The sequence below is a fragment of the Labrus mixtus genome, chromosome 8, assembly GCF_963584025.1.
Source record: "Labrus mixtus chromosome 8, fLabMix1.1, whole genome shotgun sequence".
In the NCBI taxonomy this organism is placed as follows: Eukaryota; Metazoa; Chordata; class Actinopteri; order Labriformes; family Labridae; genus Labrus; species Labrus mixtus.
The window spans coordinates 6,510,639-6,530,299 of record NC_083619.1 but is presented as its reverse complement, the minus strand read 5'-3'; the positions used below and the strand labels follow the sequence as shown (position 1 = coordinate 6,530,299).

Here is a 19,661-nt window from a genome sequence, read left to right as displayed (position 1 = left end):
TTCATTTATTTAACCAGAAAAGAAAGTTGTTGTGATGAAAAGTCTCTTTTTTAAGAGTGTCCTGGCCAAGACAGACAGCAGCACACAACATAAACCACTTAAAATATTAAGCATATTGTTCTCTCTAATCTCATCTCGAGACCTGATTTTAAACCTGCCAACCTCTGTTTGTAACTGTTTCACAGAGGTGTGTTTAATATTACATTTTTATTTATTGTATATTTTTTTATACTCATTGAGCTCGCTTCATTATTTGAGTAAGTTTTAGGCTTGTCTTAGAAATCCCCTGGTTTGTTGATTTTTTGTCTTTTTGTTCTTTTAATGATTTGTTGTCTGTCTTTTAATTGATTCTGTAACGACTCGATGTCCTTGTAAGTGAGCGTTGCCCCTCGGTAATGTCTCAAGTATAACTAAAGGTTGAATGAATGAAAGTACAGGCCTCAGGAGTCATGTACATATTCACATCAGTTATCCTCTGTATTTAAAATAACTGTCATCTTTGAGTTTGATATGGAAGCCAACTCAAAGTAAGTGTCAACACCTTTCCATTTCGATAGGATAAAACATGAGGATAATTCAACCACTGATGCATTCAGTGAAATAAAAGCTTTTAAAACATTTGAGTGATTAGAATTGTAGGACTTTTGATATATTTCTGATACTAACCTTGTTGTGGTTCTCCTGAACAGCTGAGAACTCCATGTCTGCAGAAACTGTGAGGACAAAGAGGCACAGAGACACTGTTAACGTTATCTTGGTAAGGTGATGGATATTCAAACTTTTCACCGTGTTACCCTGTGCTACTTTTTTGGTTGCTACAGCTGTCGAGTCCTGTGTCCTACACAATCAGGCTCTCCCTGATGTTCTCCGTTTCTATTTTCTACCTTATATCGGGTGAATTGAGAACATTTGAACACTGAATAGCTTGCCTCTGCTAATCCCATCTCAGGATCTGACTGACTAAAGATCATTCACTGGTGGTGACTGTCCAGGATCAAACCTCTGAAGAGTTGCAGCTGAGTGTGGTTGTATCCATTTTTTTGTTCAAAGAAGCTCCCAGATGAAAAAAAAAAAAAAACCCTGGTGTAAGAGAATTCAACTTTTTCTTGCACTAGGGCCAATGTTCAGAAAGGAGCCCTCCAAATGTGTTCATATTGCTGAACTAAATGTTTGTCCCTTCCCCTCCCCCCCTGTGAAGTGAAATTGTACGGCTCATTGTAAACTTATGAGTTATTACACTTCATGGTTACACTTTGTCTTTACCAGATTTTTCCGTTTCTTGACACGCTTTCTGCAGAAGGAATGATGTTGTCTTTATCGTAGCAGGGACAGTCTTTGCTCATCACACATCTGCCCTCGTCGTTCATGTATGTTCCCTCTGCACATCCGCAGCCGTCCACCATGACGAAGCTGGCCTGGCACGAGTGGTCCGGTTGGCTGAGGGATCGGCAGGTTCGTTGGCAGCTGGTCATGTTGTATTGATAGATTGTTGTTTCCTGACATAAAGTGTATTGACCTGATAGAGGAGAGATGAGGGCAGCTCTTCAAACTTTTTGAATTTTTGACCGCAGTACCAATTTTAAACGCTAGATGTCAGAGTTACATATTGCTCCTTTAAAATCAGGTTATTATTGCTCACCCACCCCTAATGACTTCATTAACCACATTGAATGTGCTGCACTTGATTACTTGATATTGCATGTGATCATATGACAACAGTAAATAAAAAAAGCTCCTTGTCGTTCTTCTCACCACAGATGTTTTTCCTCCAGTTCCTGAGAGTGACTCCTGCTGCTGAGCATGCCAACACATAAGCCGAGACAGCAGCACACATGCAGTCCTCACTGTTATCACAGTTACAGCTGTCGTACATGCAGATCTGTAAAGACACACAGCGGGAAAGGATAAATGAATGAAGGATCAGTTATTAGGTTTATTTGTCATTATAGCCCTGTTTGTGCAGACTCACGTCTTTGAATGAGTTAGGGTCGACAGCGTGATGGCAGGGTGCAAACACTCCTTTGTTATCCAGCAGTTTAGAGCACCAATACCGTGCAAATTGTTCTGTGACCGTGTAAAGAAAGAAATGAGGTGGTCAGAAAATAACAAGGCAAGGTTAACTCTAATGTGTAGTTTCTGTAATATGTGATGATACCACAAATACAGGAGAAGTGTTACCCTTGTTGATGCCATGGTTACAGGGATGTCCAAAGCGTGGAGGTATGTTGGGACAGTTGGCTGTGTTTTTCCACGAGTTAACGAACGCTATGGCAGTGCCCTCCACCAGACCAGCGCTACCCATGAGGTCATCATTCATCCTGTTGTTGAAGTTCCCACACAAACCTAGTGAAACAAGTCAGATTTGAAATACAGCTAAATGTAAGATAAAGTTACAGGTTACATTTGGAAGTTGTGGTTTTTATACACAACACTGTGGAAGCATACCTTGAACGCCTCCTCTAAGTGAGGAATCGGCCATGACGATGACCTGCATGGCTGGACTCAGCTGGACGACAAGCTTGATGCCAATCATGAGCTTGACGAAGATGTAATTGGATGATTGCTTGAACGCAACGAGGTCCGCTGCAGAAGTAAGAAACATCGAACATGTGTCAGAGATTTGCAACCTGACATTTAACCTTACTGTTTGATCTATCAGTAACTTGATATTATTCAGTATCTTAATGGGAATCTGGGCTGTATTCACATATACATTGGGGCCTCTATGCTGTAAAGCACTCTTTCAGACATTTTTAAATGTTCCTCTTTGAAGTATTGACTGGAGTGATTACTAAACTTTTGGAATCAATTAATCATTAGGCCCCAAAATATGTAAAGATAGGATGCAGGTTTCAAAATAGTAGCTGTCCCTTTTCACTGAATTGGTTAAGCCTTTAACTTGTGATTCCATTGGTCGTCATTTGTTACATGCTTTGTTTCTACTGAAATATAGTGTAAAGATACTCACTGTTAGACAGTGGAAGCTCAGAATTAATCTGGTTCACACGAATTTTCCCAGATGCTTGTATTATCATCACCTGTCATTTTGTGGAGAGATACATGTTTAGATTTTATAAAACAGCATTTCTTCATATTTTTTCAAACTTTAGCCTCGCTTGGTGTCTATGTTGGTGGTGTTCTCATACATTTGACAGCATGAGCTCCCAGCTGTCAATCACAATCCTCTATTTCAGAGTGATGCAGTGAAGACAAACAGGGGCGTCTCCGGGATTTCTGGGCCCCATGAGAAGACGGGCCCCTCCACCACAGCCTCCATCAACAACATTAACCCCACCTCCATTACAAAAACATTAGCAACATTGGAGTTTATACATCGGACACCTGAGATGTAGACTGTGGGAAGCTTAGGGATGTGGGCAATCCCACATTGATTCATTTACTGATCATTATGGATGTAAAAGCCTCATTTATCACACAAGTCAATGTCTGAAACATATTGATGATGATGTCAACGATTTCCAGAACCAAAAAAATGTGAGTGATTATTAACTAATGCTTCAAGATAAAAATTCCTTCCAAATAGGAGGTCATGCCCCTTTCTTAATGACTGAAAATTAAAAAAATGTTTTCATTTTCATCACTGGGTATTGGTCTAATAAGTGAAGTGTATATGTGTGTGGAGCTTACGAAAGTGTTGTTGTTTAAGGCCACGGTCACAGATCGGAGGCAGGTCTTACTGTCAGATACACCACACCTTTCCAGGTCCACCAGCACCATGAACGCAGAGCCCTGAGTTTGCTGCAAAAAAAAAGATGGGGGAAAAAAAGAACTCTCACTGTGACTGAAACACAGACAACTGACCACAGTTCAGTATTAAAAGTCACAAACTTTGATCGGTTGTACAGCCCACATAAATGTGTCTCTTTGCACAGATAGAGATCAGTCATGCTTCATGTTGACAGTGGGATAACTGTGGTGTGTGTGGGTTTTTATGCAATTTTGTAGATGATGATGTGTACTACCTGGACTAGAACGTATGAGCAGTCTCCATGGAAGGTGTAGTCTTTGCCATCAAAGGTTTTGATGTGAGATCCTCCATTCATGGAGCAGGACCCTGGACAGTTCTCTTGTGTGCACTTCCACTGACCATTTGCACACACACTGTCAACAGAAAAACACACACATTTTGTCTCAGAACTACTATTATCTTTGCCACTACATTACAGCCATGAACACTTTGAAAAAGTATTCCAAAGAAACTTAATTTAAAAGTGGCAAGCATCATGGGTAACACGGTTAATATACACAAATAATAATAATTTATCCTTCATTATACTCTGTTTAATGAACATGCTACACAAACATAGGCCGAAAAACACACACATGCACAAACAGGATCCTATGGACATGCACTAATGGAGAGGTCTCAGAGTGAGGGGGCTGCCCACAGCGAGGGCTCCAGAGCAGTTTTGGGGTTCGGTGCCTTGCTCAAGGGCACCTCGGCAGTGCTCAGGAGGTGGACTGGCACCTCTCCAGCTACCAGGCCAGCTTCCGGACTTGGTCCGTGCCGGGACTTGAGCCGGTGACCCTCCGATTCTCAACCCAGGTCCCTACAGACTGAGCTACTGCCGCCCCGGCAGAAGAATGTGATGTCGGTCTTTAACACCTCTGGTCACAGTTATTGTTTGTCCAGTTTGAAAGGTCGATCACCAAAGGTCAACAGTCTCACCAGGATCTGCAGTGGTGATAGTAGGACTCTCCTGGCATGTAGACTTGGTTGTTGTGCACACATGGACACTGATCGGCTGCAACACAGCCACTTTCACTGATATCATCAAAGATCATTCCTGAGGAGGGACCGAGAGAAAATCATCCTTACTGTTATAATAAATGTATGAAAGCAGGGTTAAATATGTGTGTGTGTGTGTGTGTGTGTGTGTGTGTGTGTGTGTGTGTGTGTGTGTGTGTGTGTTTGTGTGTGTACCTTTAGGGCAGCTGCAGCCATCATGGCAGTGGTTATGACATATTTTGCTGGCCTGAGGTGTGGAGCAGGTGTCAGGACATGAGCTGCCACACTCCATGAACTCCATGTTGTATGGGCACGACTTGTCTGTGGAGACAAACACTTTACTGTTGCTGTGAAATGCTAAAGATGCATGCAAAGAGCGAACACATCCGTGTGTACTTCAGAGCAGTTGAGTAATCTTCAGGTGGGAGCGCTCTTACGGCAAAAGCTTTCGGTCCTCCATTGTTCCGGCTCGCCGCCTGCATGGACACACTCCCTGGAGAACTCTGAGACTGTCTGGCAGACCCTGGGCTCTGTATTGTTGTAGCACACATCGGTCATGCAGATCAAAACAAAGGCTTTCTTGTCCAAGAGGTTTTTGCAGCTTTTGAATTCAGGAGCGGAAAAGATCTTATTACATTGTCCCTGAAAAAAAAAAGAAGTTTCATCACTGATTAAAACTCTTTTTGAGAGCACCATGAATTTGTCTTACTTGAGTTCAGTTTTTAAACATAAACTATTCTAGTCTTCAGCATGTTCCTTTGCACTTATTCATTGGTAATGTAAATACATCCACTCACATGTAGCTCTGTTATAAAGACAAAGAGTGCCATCACAGAGTGCGACAATGATGCTTCGGCCTCCATCTTGGACATGTTGTTTAACATACTGTGACTTCCACACCCTCTTTTTTTACTCATGTACTGCCTTCTGTGACAAGGTTAGGGTGTGGTGTTTACTCCAACATCTGTTCTCTTTTGGTTATTGGATCCTTTTTTCTCTGCTCCAGTTATTAACTCAAGATCATTTTAAATATGAGTCACATCTCAGTGATGTCTACAAGGTTACTGATGATCATCATCATCATGAGGATGGTGATGATAAAGAGTGTAGACTTACCCGGTTACCACAATATGGGAGTTGGCTTTGCTCATCCACCACACAGCTGTCAACCTTGTTGATGTCAGCGTAGTCGGCCACGGAGAGTTTAGACCCTAATGGAACAGTCACAATTACACATTTACAATATGGGATTATTTATTCACACCCTTGTTTGGAGACATTTGCATTTATTACAGCATTTATTTTAGAACTTTAAGTCTCTAAGAGATTCATGTTTGGAAATATTTTCAACTTCTATACTGCTGAAGTATTTGTTAGATAAAAGTCTGCTTTTATGTAACACATGTCAAACAGTTTATTTTTTCAGTTCAGGTAAACAGAAGGGGAGGACTCGCTGAGTATATTCAGGTTTACCATACAGCATATTTGTAGCATTAAGATGTACATTTAATAATCCAGAGGTTATGAACTAAACAGATGAAAGTAGTTGTAGACTGTTTGAAATGAGTAACCTCAGGGCTCTGTGCAGTTTGAGCTAATCTTAATCTTAGCCATCTTAATCTTTAAATATCTCTGAAGAGATCCTTTCTTAAATGTTTCCAATCAGGAAGTTTTATAACAGGCAATCATAACACCCAGAAACCTGATATTTTTCCTCAAGACACTCTCAAATATTATTGTTGTGCAACAAGCCAAATGAATACATTTGAAATGTGATAAATCCCTTGAAAATGTGCAAATATTTCAGCCATACACAGTTTACTTTGTGATTAAAGGAAAAAGTGCAAGAAGAGTGATTGGCACTGGATTTATCATTGTTTGTTTGGAAAACTGTTACAGAAGACAGCAGCATGGAGGGGGACCTGGAGCCTGCAGGTCTTGATCTGCCTATGTTGCACTGCATTTTGGGGTTTGTAGTTTCAGCGGTGCGCATTGTACATACTAGCAGATGAGTTTTGATAGATATATGATATTATCTTGTGGGCCGGACATAATTGTTCGACGGCTGGATGTGGCCCGTGCACCTTCAGTTTGAAAAGTGATATAGAGCAATTCCAAAATGTTTTCTATCTACTGATCTTCTGACCATCGAAAAATGGTCATTAACAGATTTCTCCTTCAATAGCAGAATTTCCCATTGAGAGGACTTCACAAGTCGATTAAACATACACTCAGTGCAAGGGTAACTTTGCGTAACAGTACCGCGATAATGTACAGTGTATGATCTCTACATAATGCTGACGAAGACCTTACCTTCTTCGATGAAATCATTGGCTACGCCGTCAAAGTTTCCACACAGTCCACATGTCTGGTTCTGGTATTTTTCATCCAAAACAATCTGTGAACAACACACCAACAAACTGTAGTTTGCAGTATTTATTGGCAAAATCTAAAGATTTCAACATGATTTGTATGAAAATCTGATTGATGTAATTTGTTTCTATATTGCCCATATTATTGTTTGTTTTCCTTTTTGCCTAACCAAGTGTTTATGGATCCTTAACATAACCAATCTGTTGGCTCGCCAATCAACACACCTACCCTGCATACCTCCAGCATACATCTCCACGAGAAGCCTGTTTTGTCTGTCAGTCTCTGCCCGATCATAGAACCAATAACTGTTTGATTATGTCACAAGTGCAGCTCAAGTTCAGCCATTGTTTGGAGGCCTTAACTTACACCTGTTTTTCCTGTCTCCAAGACCTTTATTTTGCCACCCAGCCTAGCCACCTACAAAGCCAGCCAATTTAGCTACAGATCCCTACCTTACTCCCCAGTCTCTCACTTCCTGTCTGAACCTGATTCAGCTGTAATTTGTATCAAAATAAGACCATAAAGAAGCCCTGATATCATGCCAGCTTTGCTTTGGTCACTCAATCTGAAAAGGCAGTCATCCAGCTTGCCCTGCTGACTGATTTAGACAAAATATACGACAAGCTGGTTTAAATAGTTAATTGATTTCTAACAGCATGTTGACACTCCAGGACTGTCCACAGTCGACACAGACGTCTATTTGGCTCTGTTCATGCCTCAACTGGCTTATTGTCTTTGTAGGCTCATATTGTTGCACAGTCAGATCCTATAGGCTTGTTAACTAAAGTCTTGGTTTGGTTATGAGTACAACTGAAGTCCAAGCAAAGTGATAATGTGTGTGCATCATACATCCAGGAAAGCATGTGTGCATATGTGAGGGTGTGCTTCATACATCCAGGGAGTCCTCCATGTTCCAGATAGCTTTGATTCCCAAATTGGAGTGAACAAAGATAGCGGATGTGGTCATCCTGACTGTCACACCGAATTTGGCATACGGCAGTTCGACCCTGTAGGACACACAGAGAGTTAATGTAAACAATGAGATGGATAGGAGCTGCTGACACACAAGTCATTGTCTAATTAGAAACATAAATAACTGTTCTGACAGTGAAAGCCTGTAAGACGAGAGGGAGTCACAGAAAGTGAGTTCTGGCTTCACCTGAAGGAGGGATGGGTTACACCTAAAGGACGGGGCTAAGGCCGGAGGTATACGTGCGGTTTAATCTCAAGTTCCAATACGCTTCTTGACTGAATTGTATATATACTTGACTATGCATAACGTGTGTTACTGGAGGATACCTGTTGTGTGTACTGGCTGCTTAAAGTGGAGGGATACACAAAGTCCCAGTGATGCTGTACTTTACATCGGCACCAAGTGCCAACCTCCGGTGATGAAAGATAAAGCCAATGCTGAAGTGCAAAATCCTACAGTTCCTTGAGTGTCCACTTGAGGCTGCAGTTCAAAGAGCCCCGGAAATGCCAGTTTTTTACAGCAGAAATGAACATGTTTACAGTCTGGTACAAAAAAACGAAAGCTGCAGTCTTTTATAAATTAAGCCTCATGAAGGGACTTTACTTACTTGTTACCATCGACCTTCACTAAACCTTTGTAAAGCTCCACAATGACCCCGTCCAGCTTCATCATGATGTTGCTGATGATGGGCATGTCGTTCTCATTTGAGCGTCTCATTTGAATGTTGAAGCTCTCGTAGTTGGCCTTACACTCTGAGGTCAGCAGGTGCAAACAGTCAGACTGCAGTCTGAAGAATTCTCCATCATAGGTCTTCCAGTGATTGTTTCCGAAAGTGGAGCACACGTGCTCAATGTGATTGTGATCTTCCACTGAAACATGAACACAGCAGCAGAGGTTTCCATTTGTATGATAAAAAAACACTATTATGATTGAGTCCTGATAGATTGTTTCAGTCATTTTTTCAACAAACATGTTCAACATTTTCTTGTTCTAGCTGAATGTATTGTATTCCTGCTTTCCCCCTCTTTCTTAACAGAGTCAATGTTGTTTTTCAAATATGCTACATAAACAAAGTGGATTATGAAACGATACACTTGATTGTCCCCGAATTTTGTCTTGGACCGAAAGTGCTGAACACATTCAGCTGCCTCTGCAGTAATACTCATTGGTTGGAATGGATCCAATCCAGTCCGGCCTCTCAACATTAACATGATGTGTCACATTTTTAACACAAGGCTTTAACTTGCTTACCTTTACATAGCCCAAAGGATGTCATAATGACAGGTTCAACGAAGAAGAAGATGGAAGAAGATAAGCCCGCACACTCCCTCGAACGTCGCAAAAAGGTTCTAATTCATCACATCACGTTTCGACCAGAGCTCCTCTTCAGGTGATAAAAACAAAATGATCACCTGACAGTGTGATGAATTAGAAGTTTTTGTGCAAGTGTGCGCACCTATCTTCTTCTTCCCCAGTCTGCTGTTTTTGCACGGCCCTGCACCTATATGATGTGCGTATATGTCCAATGTACCCATGTCATAGCTGCTAGCCAAAGAAATCTACTAATCTGTTTCAAAATACTAGCCAGGCATACTACAATTATACAAATATCTTAATTGGACCTCTGTTTTACGGAAGCATATTACATTTACCAAAGAAGAAATCTTATCTCATCTTATTCTAACAAAATAATAATCTCATCATAACAAGATATTAATGTCATCATTACAAGATCTAATCTCATGACAAAGGAAGATAACGGAGACTGCCCATGCACAGATACTTTGCCTATACAGCTCTAACTGGTATGCACGTTCACATTTGAACTCGTTTCAAACGTCTTATCAACGTCAGCCATAGATGTCTTTTAGAAGTCTTTTCAACGACCAAAAGCTCGCTGCTGCGTTTCAGCTCGCCATGTCAACATTTTAAATCTGAGCTGTGAAACCCCTGTGTCAGTAAAAATAATTCAATGATGTCCCAAAGCTAAAGGAACTTTAAGGGAACACTGTTTGCACATTGTTGGTTGGTGAAGGATTCTGATGGATCACTCTTTTGGGATCTATCTCATCTAGCTCACCGTCTGAGACGGTATGATTGCTCAAAACATGTGTGCTTTGTCTTGTTGTGATGTTTGACATTACCACATTTAATGACTGCGACGGTATTGAATTATACGAGGCATTCTGGTGTTCATCTGCCAGTGGGAATAATTAAAACACAAGAGTCTATCCATTCTTGATTGAATAGTCTTTCTGTCTTTTTCTCTTTTCTCCTTTAAGAGCTCACTATGATTACTTTTTTCTGTCTGACTCCACCATGTTTCTGTATCAGAGCCACTCATCCATATAAACCTGGGTATGGTAAGGAAGAAACCTTTTTAAAAAATACATGTCTTAACTAGATATAAAACATCTTAACATAGACCTGTTCCCAGAACACACACACATAAATCTGAACGTAGACCTGTTCCCTGGAGAACACACATAAACCTGAACGTAGACCTGCTCCCTGGAGAACACACATAAACCTGAACGTAGACCTGCTCCCTGGAGAACACACATAAACCTGAACGTAGACCTGCTCCCTGGAGAACACACATAAACCTGAACGTAGACCTGCTCCCTGGAGAACACACATAAACCTGAACGTAGACCTGCTCCCTGGAGAACACACATAAACCTGAACGTAGACCTGCTCCCTGGAGAACACACATAAACCTGAACATAGACCTGCTCCCTGCAGTACACACACACATAGAGAACAACATTTCATCTTGGTCGGTGTGTACTGATCATCTCGCAATAAGATGTAACTCACCATCATCGTCAGTCAGAGCGTAGACAATAAGCGTAACGTAGACGAGCCACAAAGTGGATCGTAGTTCTTTGGTCCCCATGTTGAACTGGAGGATGGACCAACTCTGAAAGATTCACCTGGACATGTTACCTTTTATATCCTCTCAGTCAGGGTGGAGCTATTCCACCGGTACAGGTAAGATGGAGAGAGAGGCAGCACCAATCAGTGATCCCTCCCTCACTCCAATTATCTACAGTGCCTTTGACATTTGCATGTTAAACTAATATCTGAGTGTTCACAAAATGATTAATTGTTTGCTCAGTTTGTCATCACCTCCGTCATTGAAGCAAGCTGAGTGTTCCCCTAAATGTCTCTTTCATAGTCAATACACATCTTAATGGCTGAGTTCTGAAGGATGTCATGTTAAAAGACAGAAAAAGACAGAACATAGCAGAAAATGATTTGAAGATGAACAGTGCATAATGGGTTAAATGTATGCTCTGACGGAGCTGGCACATATTAAAAGGGCAAACAGATCCTGGTTTCTGTTCAAAGAAGTTTTATTCAATATTTGTCAAGAACCACCACTCCTCCATGAGTGAAGCCAGAGTAGTGACTGGGTTCCTTCAAGGTCCTACTACTCAAATATATGTCATGATGAATAACCTGTGTGTGAGTGAGTGTGTGTGTGTGTGTGTAAGATTCCCACTATTTCTAGCACTTTGGTAAAAGTATGATGTCAGTTTTTAAAGATTTTATCATTTATAAAGATTCATATTCTGGTTTGTAATGATGACGTTTTTAAAACCAGAACATTGTTCAAGGTGGCAAGACAAGTTTCTGAAAAACAAAACATTTCAACATAAAGCATTGAAATATAGATAAAGAGTGAGTAAATGTAAGTAGTGTCATCAGGAGCCATGTCCACATAGAGCTGAGTGTCATCAGCATAGCCTTGTCCCAGAGGCCCAGCCACCTCCATTGGACTGTTTTGCCCCCACAACCACCGCCGTCCTCATTCATACACGGCCTGCTCCGACCTCCACCTCAGCAGCAAGGAAGTGTGGACAACAGGAACGCGAGGAACACAAAGGATAAATCCTTCCTGCATATTGGAACACATTCACACACTGATGGTAGAGGCTGCTATGCAAAGTGACCATCAGTATTTACTAATCCATTCATTCACACACATTCTCACACTGTGGAAGAAGCAGTGGGAGCAACCTTGAGTAAAGTGTCTTGACCAATGCCCTCGTATTAAAAAGAGCCATTTCAATTTCTGAACATTTTACTCCTGACATAGAGTTTATGTTTAAACTCTCACAAGGTTATTGAAGTTTGGACCCTTTGTAGTTCTGTTTGAAACTTTGTGACGGTTAGAGGTTAGGTGTTCAATAGAATCAAAAGAGGTAGAAGGGGTAAGCAACCATGGCGAGCATTTGAGAGCTTTAAGTTTGACTTTTTCTGTCAGCCACAAACCAATTTGGCAAAGTCAAGTCTCTCTTTCTCTCTCTGTCTCTCTCTCTCCTGACTGTACTGCACACTGTACACTGTATTGTGGTGGTGAATGGACATTTTAAGTCATTTGACTACTCAGTACGCTTTTTACACCACATTCACACACTAATGGCAGAGGTTGCTTTGTAAAGTGACCATCAGTATTAACTAATTTATACACATTCAAACATCACTCACAAGGCAGTGAGAGCAATGTCGGGTTCAATGTCTTGCCTAAGGATACAGACATGAGCTGGGTATCAAACCCTTGACCTCGTTTGAGATAGTTCAAAAAGCTCAGATGAAAAAGCAGCCTGTTTGCAAAGTACTGAATGAAATAGTTTCTAAAATGATCCAAACTTTGGCTTATAGCACTGAAAGTAAAAAGATGCTCTTCTGAATCATATCCGGTGAGTGTAGGATTTCTTATAGGACTCATCTTGATCAAGGTATTAGGTCACAATGATTTGCATGTATTGCGTATCAAGGTAGATAAATGTTAAATTACGTAAACATCCTTGTTTACCAGGACTGAAAACTTTGTTCTACCAATTCGCCTTTGAGGGTAATGTGTCCTGTTATGTTCCGCCTTGCCTAAAGGCACTGTGTCACACAGCGTCACAGGCATTGTGTTTGTCTGTGGGTGGGGCTCCCCTGTATTTGACTCCTCTGTCATCACAGTTCCATTTCTCTGAAAGACCTTCATCTCATCTGTCCTGGACAAATACTCAGGCTGAGGAGTAAACCTGGAGCAGGATGTGGTCGTAGTTGATGAACCATGAAGTGGGAGTGAATGTCACTGCACACCCCACACATCTATTCAGCTTACAGCATACTCGACAAAATGGATTCAAAATCAGTCAGTGCAGTTTTATTAAATGCAGCAGCAGACTGAGACACTCGTCCTGCAGAAAGGAATGCTACTGCACACCCCTGATACCAGCTGAAGGCCCTGCAAACCAGCTGTAGGCCCCGCAAACCAGCTGTAGGCCCTGCAAACCAGCTGTAGGCCCCGCAAACCAGCTGTAGGCTCCGCAAACCAGCTGCAGGCCTTATACCAGCTGAAGGCCTCCCATACCAGCTGAAGCCCCCACAAACCAGCTGCAGGCCCCTCACCAGCTACACGCCACCATACAGGGCCCTCAAACCAGCTGCAGGCCTCAAACCAGTTGAAGGCCTCACTTTGAATTACGGATCACAAACCAGGTATAAAAATGTGGTTGTCCCCTATCCCACTTGAAACTGAATCCAAGAAACATCTACCCCTTTATATCCGTCCTTTTCTTGTTGATTGGAAAATCAATCAATCTGCCCCCAAGTGCAAGTCACACATTACCAGAAGAATCCATCCAACAGTCCATGTAGCCCGGTAAAAGAGTATGTGTTCCCCTCTCGAACCTGGGGTCATACAGTAGATGATTATCCTGCACACTCAGTTGGTGGGCTTGTTAAGGGTAGGGGTTACCTGTAACACATGGACTGGGAGGGCTGTGGTCCTGATGAAAGGTCCTGGTTTCTTCAGTTCTTCATTTCAGATTCCAGGCTCACCAGATAGTTTAAACATTAGAGAGTTTCACCCGGCTCACCAGAGAGTTTAAACATCGGAGAGTTTCACCCGGCTCACCAGAGAGTTTAAACATCAGAGAGTTTCACCAGGCTCACCAGAGGTTTCAACAGGTTCTTCCGGGAGTTCACCAGGCACATCAGGGAATCCAGATTAGCCTGGCCAGGACGAGCCTGTTCATGCGGGGTATGGTCATGTTCTCAGCTGTGCCTTTTCGTCTTTTCTGTTTTTTTCCCCAGTTCTCTCTCACTTTCTGTTTTGTACCTGTGTTTGGCACTTAATCAGACCCCTGCTTTCAAATCAACCAGCACACCTGGGACCCATCCACTCGGGACCCATCCACTCAACCAAAGATCAGGACCGACTTTTTATCGTTGGCCATTTCTGATCCTAAATTCCTGGACAAAAGAAGCTATAAGCTACAAGAAGCCCTTTTGATCTCATAACAAGTCAGGCTTTGTTTAATTTAGAATACATTTTGATTATGTCTTTTTATTGATGTCCAAACACTGCCTTAACTTTTGAAACAGGTCTCACAAAGGGAGTCTTTATTTTCCAATTATTGTATTTGTGTATCAGTGAGAGATGTCATCTGAGGATACTCCAAACAAAGAGCAGGTCGAGGTTGTACTATTTACAGAGACCCAACATTAATCCACCATGAGCAAACACTTGGCAACATTTATCAAAGTAACACTGGCAAGGACAGACATCGAGCAGCAGAGGTGGGTAGTAACACGATACATTTACTCCGTTACAAATACTTGAGTAATTTTTTGGATAAATTGTAATTTTAGGAGTAGTTTTATTGCAACATACTTTTACTTTTACTTGAGTATATATTTGAAGAAAGAACGGTACTTTTACGTCGTTCCATTTGGCTAAGTGACGGTCGTTCATTTATTTTTTTATATCTTTTTTTTTCATTACATGCGCGATCTATTTCTCTCCCTGAGGGACATCTTCAGCCAACATTTCTATAACGTGACAATTTTGACCAATAAAAACATAACGTTGGCTATGGCTGACAAAATCTTGCCAATCAAATGCAGCCAGTTGAGTCACATGACAAGTGTTGTCATGTTGTCATTGACAACACAAAAAACCCTCCGCGCCGATGTTGTGTCCGTGGCCGTGTACGCAGATTTTACAGACTATCTGGGTGAGTCGACAAAATGGAAGAAACCGCTGATTCTGAGGAGCAACAACCACACCCCTAGCCTCACATACAAAGTATGTTTGACTTTAAAACTTAGAAAGAAAACAGCTATACCATGCGCTGCCTTCTTTGCGCGCCTAAACTAGTGGATATTTCAGCCTACAAGAACTCGACGTCAAACCTGAGAAAGCATGTTGCGGTAAGTTATCCCCTTCACTCACACACACACACACACACACACGCACACACAAGTTTAAACATTAGTTTTGGCGGTTGATAGCTAACGTTAGCACTGTTACATGCCCCACAGCATTTCCATATATAAAGTTTCTGTTTGAATTTGTTGTCATACTGTGTCTATTTTAATGGATAAATCTCTCATTGCCTCGTTGGTATCTTTTTCTGTCCTCAGAGGGTTCACCCTAACAAACTGACGACGTACACAAACCTAATCGAGTCGAATAAAAAGCGAAAATCCTCCTCTTCTCATGAACCTGTGAAGAAGGCCAATATCACAAATTCCTTCACTAGCCCACGGTGGGTAACACAAGCAGCGTTAGACAAGCTATTGGTTAATTTTATATGTGAAGCTGGCCAACCATTTTCTCTGGTTGAGAAACCATCCTTCAAGAGTATGATAGAAACTTTGCAACCTCAGTGTACAGTAATGGCAAGGAAAACGGTATGTTCCAGAATACAGGAAGATGCAAATACCAGATGTGAACCATGTAGCTACTACAACAGACTGCTGGTCTGCCAGACAACGTAGTTATTCAGGTGTCACCTGTCACTGGATAGACCAAACATCACTGGAGAGGCAATCTGCTGCATTAGCTTGTAAACATGTCAGAGGCTCGCACACGTTCGACGTTCTTGCTTCTGCATTAGAGGAAATACATTCTGAGTACAACATCAGGGAAAAAGTGACTAGGACGACAACGGACAGTGGCTCAAACTTTCTGACGGCCTTTCGGGTGTATGGGGAGGAGAGAGAAGATGTTACTGAAGTACAGGAGGAGACAGACTCCATCATTGATGATGCATCAGAAGATGAAAGTGAAGAGGTGGAATATTAAGATGTGTCTGCTATTTTAGGTGACGACACTGGCCTGGAGTACCAACTCCCAGTGCATCAAAAGTGTGCATGCCATCTCCTCAATCTTATATCAACAGTTGATACCACAGCTGCAGAAGCTGCCAGCGAAACGTACAAGAGGCTGTCGTGGTCTGCTTTTGCAAAATGTCATGCTCTGTGGAATAAGACCAGCAGGTCAACCATGGCTTTTGAAACAGTGCAACGCGAGTGCAAATTGCAGTTCCTTCGACCCAACCAGACACGCTGGAGTTCCCTGTTCTTCACTGTAGAAAGGGTTGTCCGCATCCAGAAGGAACAAGGAGAAACAGCAATTTGAAATGTATGCACAGCATTGAAGATAAAGATGTAAGTTGGCAAATCCCGCATTGTTTGTTAAACAGTTTTTAAAAAGGTCTAGTTAGCTATTTTACTTAATTTTTTTAATTATGTATTTAACATGGACAGTACACAATACATACATTGCAATAATTCAAATGGCTGTCAGCTAATTTTGATCTGTACATCTTTTATAGGCTCAATCCAGCTGAGATGGGATTTTTGGCTGAATATGCTAATATGCTGCTGTTATGAAGCCTGTCACCCTGGCCCTTAACATCCTCCAGGGCGAAACATCTGTGCATATGGGCTTCCTGCTGCCAACACTTCACCAGTTGCAGGACAAGCTGAACAAGCAGGAGTCAGCTTGCAAAGTGTGTGGACCACTCATAGACGCCCTGAAGCATGAGATCCAAAAATGTTTTGGAGAGACAATGAAAGACCCTGAGCTGATTGCAGCAGCTATACTGCTACCAAAGTTCAGAGCATCCTGGACCACAGATGACAACATCATAAAATCTGGTACTATACCTATATTTAAAATCAGTTAGCCTTATTATATTAATCAACATAATGGTTATTGTTTTTGAGTTCCATATTTTTTCAGGGACAAACTACAGATTGACAAGAGTTATAATCTCTGAGAGCTCTTAATATTAAACACCAGCTGCTTGGCAGCAATAGAAAAGTAAAAAGAATGCAAAGAACTAATTATTTTGAAAATAATGTACTGTATCTTGCCACAGGCCTTGACTACATTAAAAACCACTTGGACAGCGGCCTGGATGTAAATGCAGATGTCCGCTCCAACAGCAGCGATGAAGATGACTTCTTTGCATCAATGAAGGCAGGAACAACACAAACATGAGAGCTTGAGAAGTACCTTGCATGTCCATCCAGTGGAGGTATGGATCTGTTGCATTCGTTCCCTCAAATCAAGAAATTATCATTAAAAATCAACACAAGTCTTCCAGCGTCTGCAGCCTGTGAGAGACTCTTTAGCCATGCAGGGCTCCTGTTCACTAGTAAAAGATCACAAATTCACTGCAAAAATCTTGAGAGCCAACTGCTGTTGAAGTTTAACAGTCACTTCAAAGAGTGATTCTTTGGGAAGGAACATGCAAAAACACATACTGTCACACACACACACTCACAAGCACACTCTTGACTGTCACACATACACACACTAACAAGCACACTCTCAAAATTGTAAACTGTAAGAGACACTCACAATCACAACTTCTCACACACTAACAATCAAACAAACTCACAATCACACAGACACAAACTCACACACATACACAAATTCACACACACTCACAATCACAGACACACACTCACAATCATACAAACTCTCAATCACACAAACTCACTAACAATCACACACTCACAATCACATTGACACAAACTCACACACAATCACAAAGACACTGTTTTTCTTTGACACATTTCCTCTTCTCCCTGTGTTTACTTTGCATGCCCCGAGTCCGGGTGTATGAGAGTCTGAGTGGTCTCTTTTTTCAGCTTCTCTGTAGTTTCATACATTTTCACTTAATAATCTAGTTAAAGTTGTGTTTCTTTTTTGGCAAGTGAGTTTGCCAGCAGGTTTTGATGTGTATTAAAGTTAGATTTTTGGTGTTTTATATTTTTTGGGCTGAACACAACCCAGATAATTTCGTCAGGGCCTGTCACATATTGTAACCTAGGAATTGGTTTAAAAATGTTTATGTGCAAAATAATTGCAACAATGTAATAAATGTATTGGTTTTAATTAATATGATTTTGGATAATCATAATTTATTATACTTTTAGTTAAAGGGTGATGTATTTAATTTTCCAAATAATTAATTTATTATTGTTTTAGTTCAAGGGTTATTTATTTTATTTTAAAGACCTTATTTATTGTTTTATTTAAAATATTATTATTTAACACATCTTCATTTGAACATTGTTATTTTATATTATGTTGTGTCTATTTTGTACCATTTGTGTTGCTCTGAATCTGGAGAAACTCAGTACTCTTGAGTACTTGAGTAGTCTTTTCACTGCATACTTTTTTACTCTTACTCGAGTAATTATTTTGTGTTGGGCTAAGAAAGTAGGACAGAGGGAAAAATACACAGAGAGATGGGTGGAGACTGATGACAGAGGAAACTGTGAGCCTAAATCCTCGGGGATGACATTCTGTGGTGAATTGTCAAATAGAATACATCAAGAAAAGATCAGCAAGTGAATGTGTGTTTGTCGGGAAGGTAAGACCCTAAAGTTAGGGACATCAGAGCACTATAACACTGCAAGGTGCTCAGAGCAGATACATTATTTAGTTCTTTGAGATATATTATGAGAATATTTCAATATATTTTTTATTTAAATTCCTTATTTTTGCATAAAGTCATATTATTTTATTTCTTTTGGATCTTATATTTAATCGTTCATGATTTCAATGATTTTTAAATGTCCTCTTACTTTAAATTGCCTTGTTGCTGAAACATGTGTTATAAATGAACATAGTCAATAGAAAAAAAAAATTTTCCCTCTTTGAATTATCCCCGGGTTCTCCTCTAATTCATGCCCAGTGGTACTACCTTTAGTGTGTGAACTATAATGAGCCAAGCAGCTGAATTGCATTTTTTTAGAGACTTAAACCTCCTCTGCTTGCATTCAACCAATCAACACTTTATTACAGACTCAGGGTCCAGATAAGACAATACAAAAGACATAAAATACAATTCACAGTATAAAAACACACAACATCAGTGCAATGAATGGTTTAAAATCACTAAAATAAACAGAAACAATGCCCTCAGAAGATACAACTGTACCACTGTTTTCATATCCTGGATTGATAGTGTGTAGCGCTGCACTTGATGCCTGTCAAGGCAAATCAATTCATAAGGTTTCTCAAGATAGCTTGCAGCATATTGACACCTGCAGCCACAAATATTTCACCGGTGCTTCACCACCAAAGTCTTCTAAACTAGATTCTCATTGACTTGAGGTTTATCCAAGCTTAATTGTAGATAGACCACAAGAGGGCAGTATAGAGAGGATTTGCTTTGAATTAAGACACTTTCACCCCATCTGTATCAAACCTGGGAAGCAGAGGCATTGCCTGTAGATGTCTTCAAAATC

The 19,661-nt window shown here is 41.0% G+C and overlaps 1 protein-coding gene across 1 annotated transcript in view; it reads right to left on the bottom strand.

Moving 5' to 3' along the window:
- The window catches only part of LOC132978317 (mucin-5B-like), a 42,987-nt gene extending 31,986 nt beyond the window's left edge, over positions 1-11,001 (bottom strand). Inside the window, exons 1-17 of the mRNA XM_061043426.1 lie at positions 10,917-11,001; positions 8,704-8,965; positions 8,016-8,130; positions 7,064-7,148; positions 5,867-5,961; positions 5,188-5,392; positions 4,946-5,071; positions 4,691-4,808; positions 3,984-4,122; positions 3,649-3,759; positions 2,969-3,038; positions 2,446-2,583; positions 2,179-2,343; positions 1,970-2,064; positions 1,753-1,879; positions 1,264-1,516; positions 667-713 (exon numbers count right to left, since the gene is read on the bottom strand). Of these exons, the coding sequence (XP_060899409.1) occupies positions 667-713; positions 1,264-1,516; positions 1,753-1,879; positions 1,970-2,064; positions 2,179-2,343; positions 2,446-2,583; positions 2,969-3,038; positions 3,649-3,759; positions 3,984-4,122; positions 4,691-4,808; positions 4,946-5,071; positions 5,188-5,392; positions 5,867-5,961; positions 7,064-7,148; positions 8,016-8,130; positions 8,704-8,965; positions 10,917-10,995 (2,230 nt within the window). The 5' untranslated portion in view covers positions 10,996-11,001. The remainder of the gene's footprint in view (positions 1-666; positions 714-1,263; positions 1,517-1,752; positions 1,880-1,969; positions 2,065-2,178; positions 2,344-2,445; positions 2,584-2,968; positions 3,039-3,648; positions 3,760-3,983; positions 4,123-4,690; positions 4,809-4,945; positions 5,072-5,187; positions 5,393-5,866; positions 5,962-7,063; positions 7,149-8,015; positions 8,131-8,703; positions 8,966-10,916) is intronic.
- Positions 11,002-19,661: the final 8,660 nt, after the last annotated feature.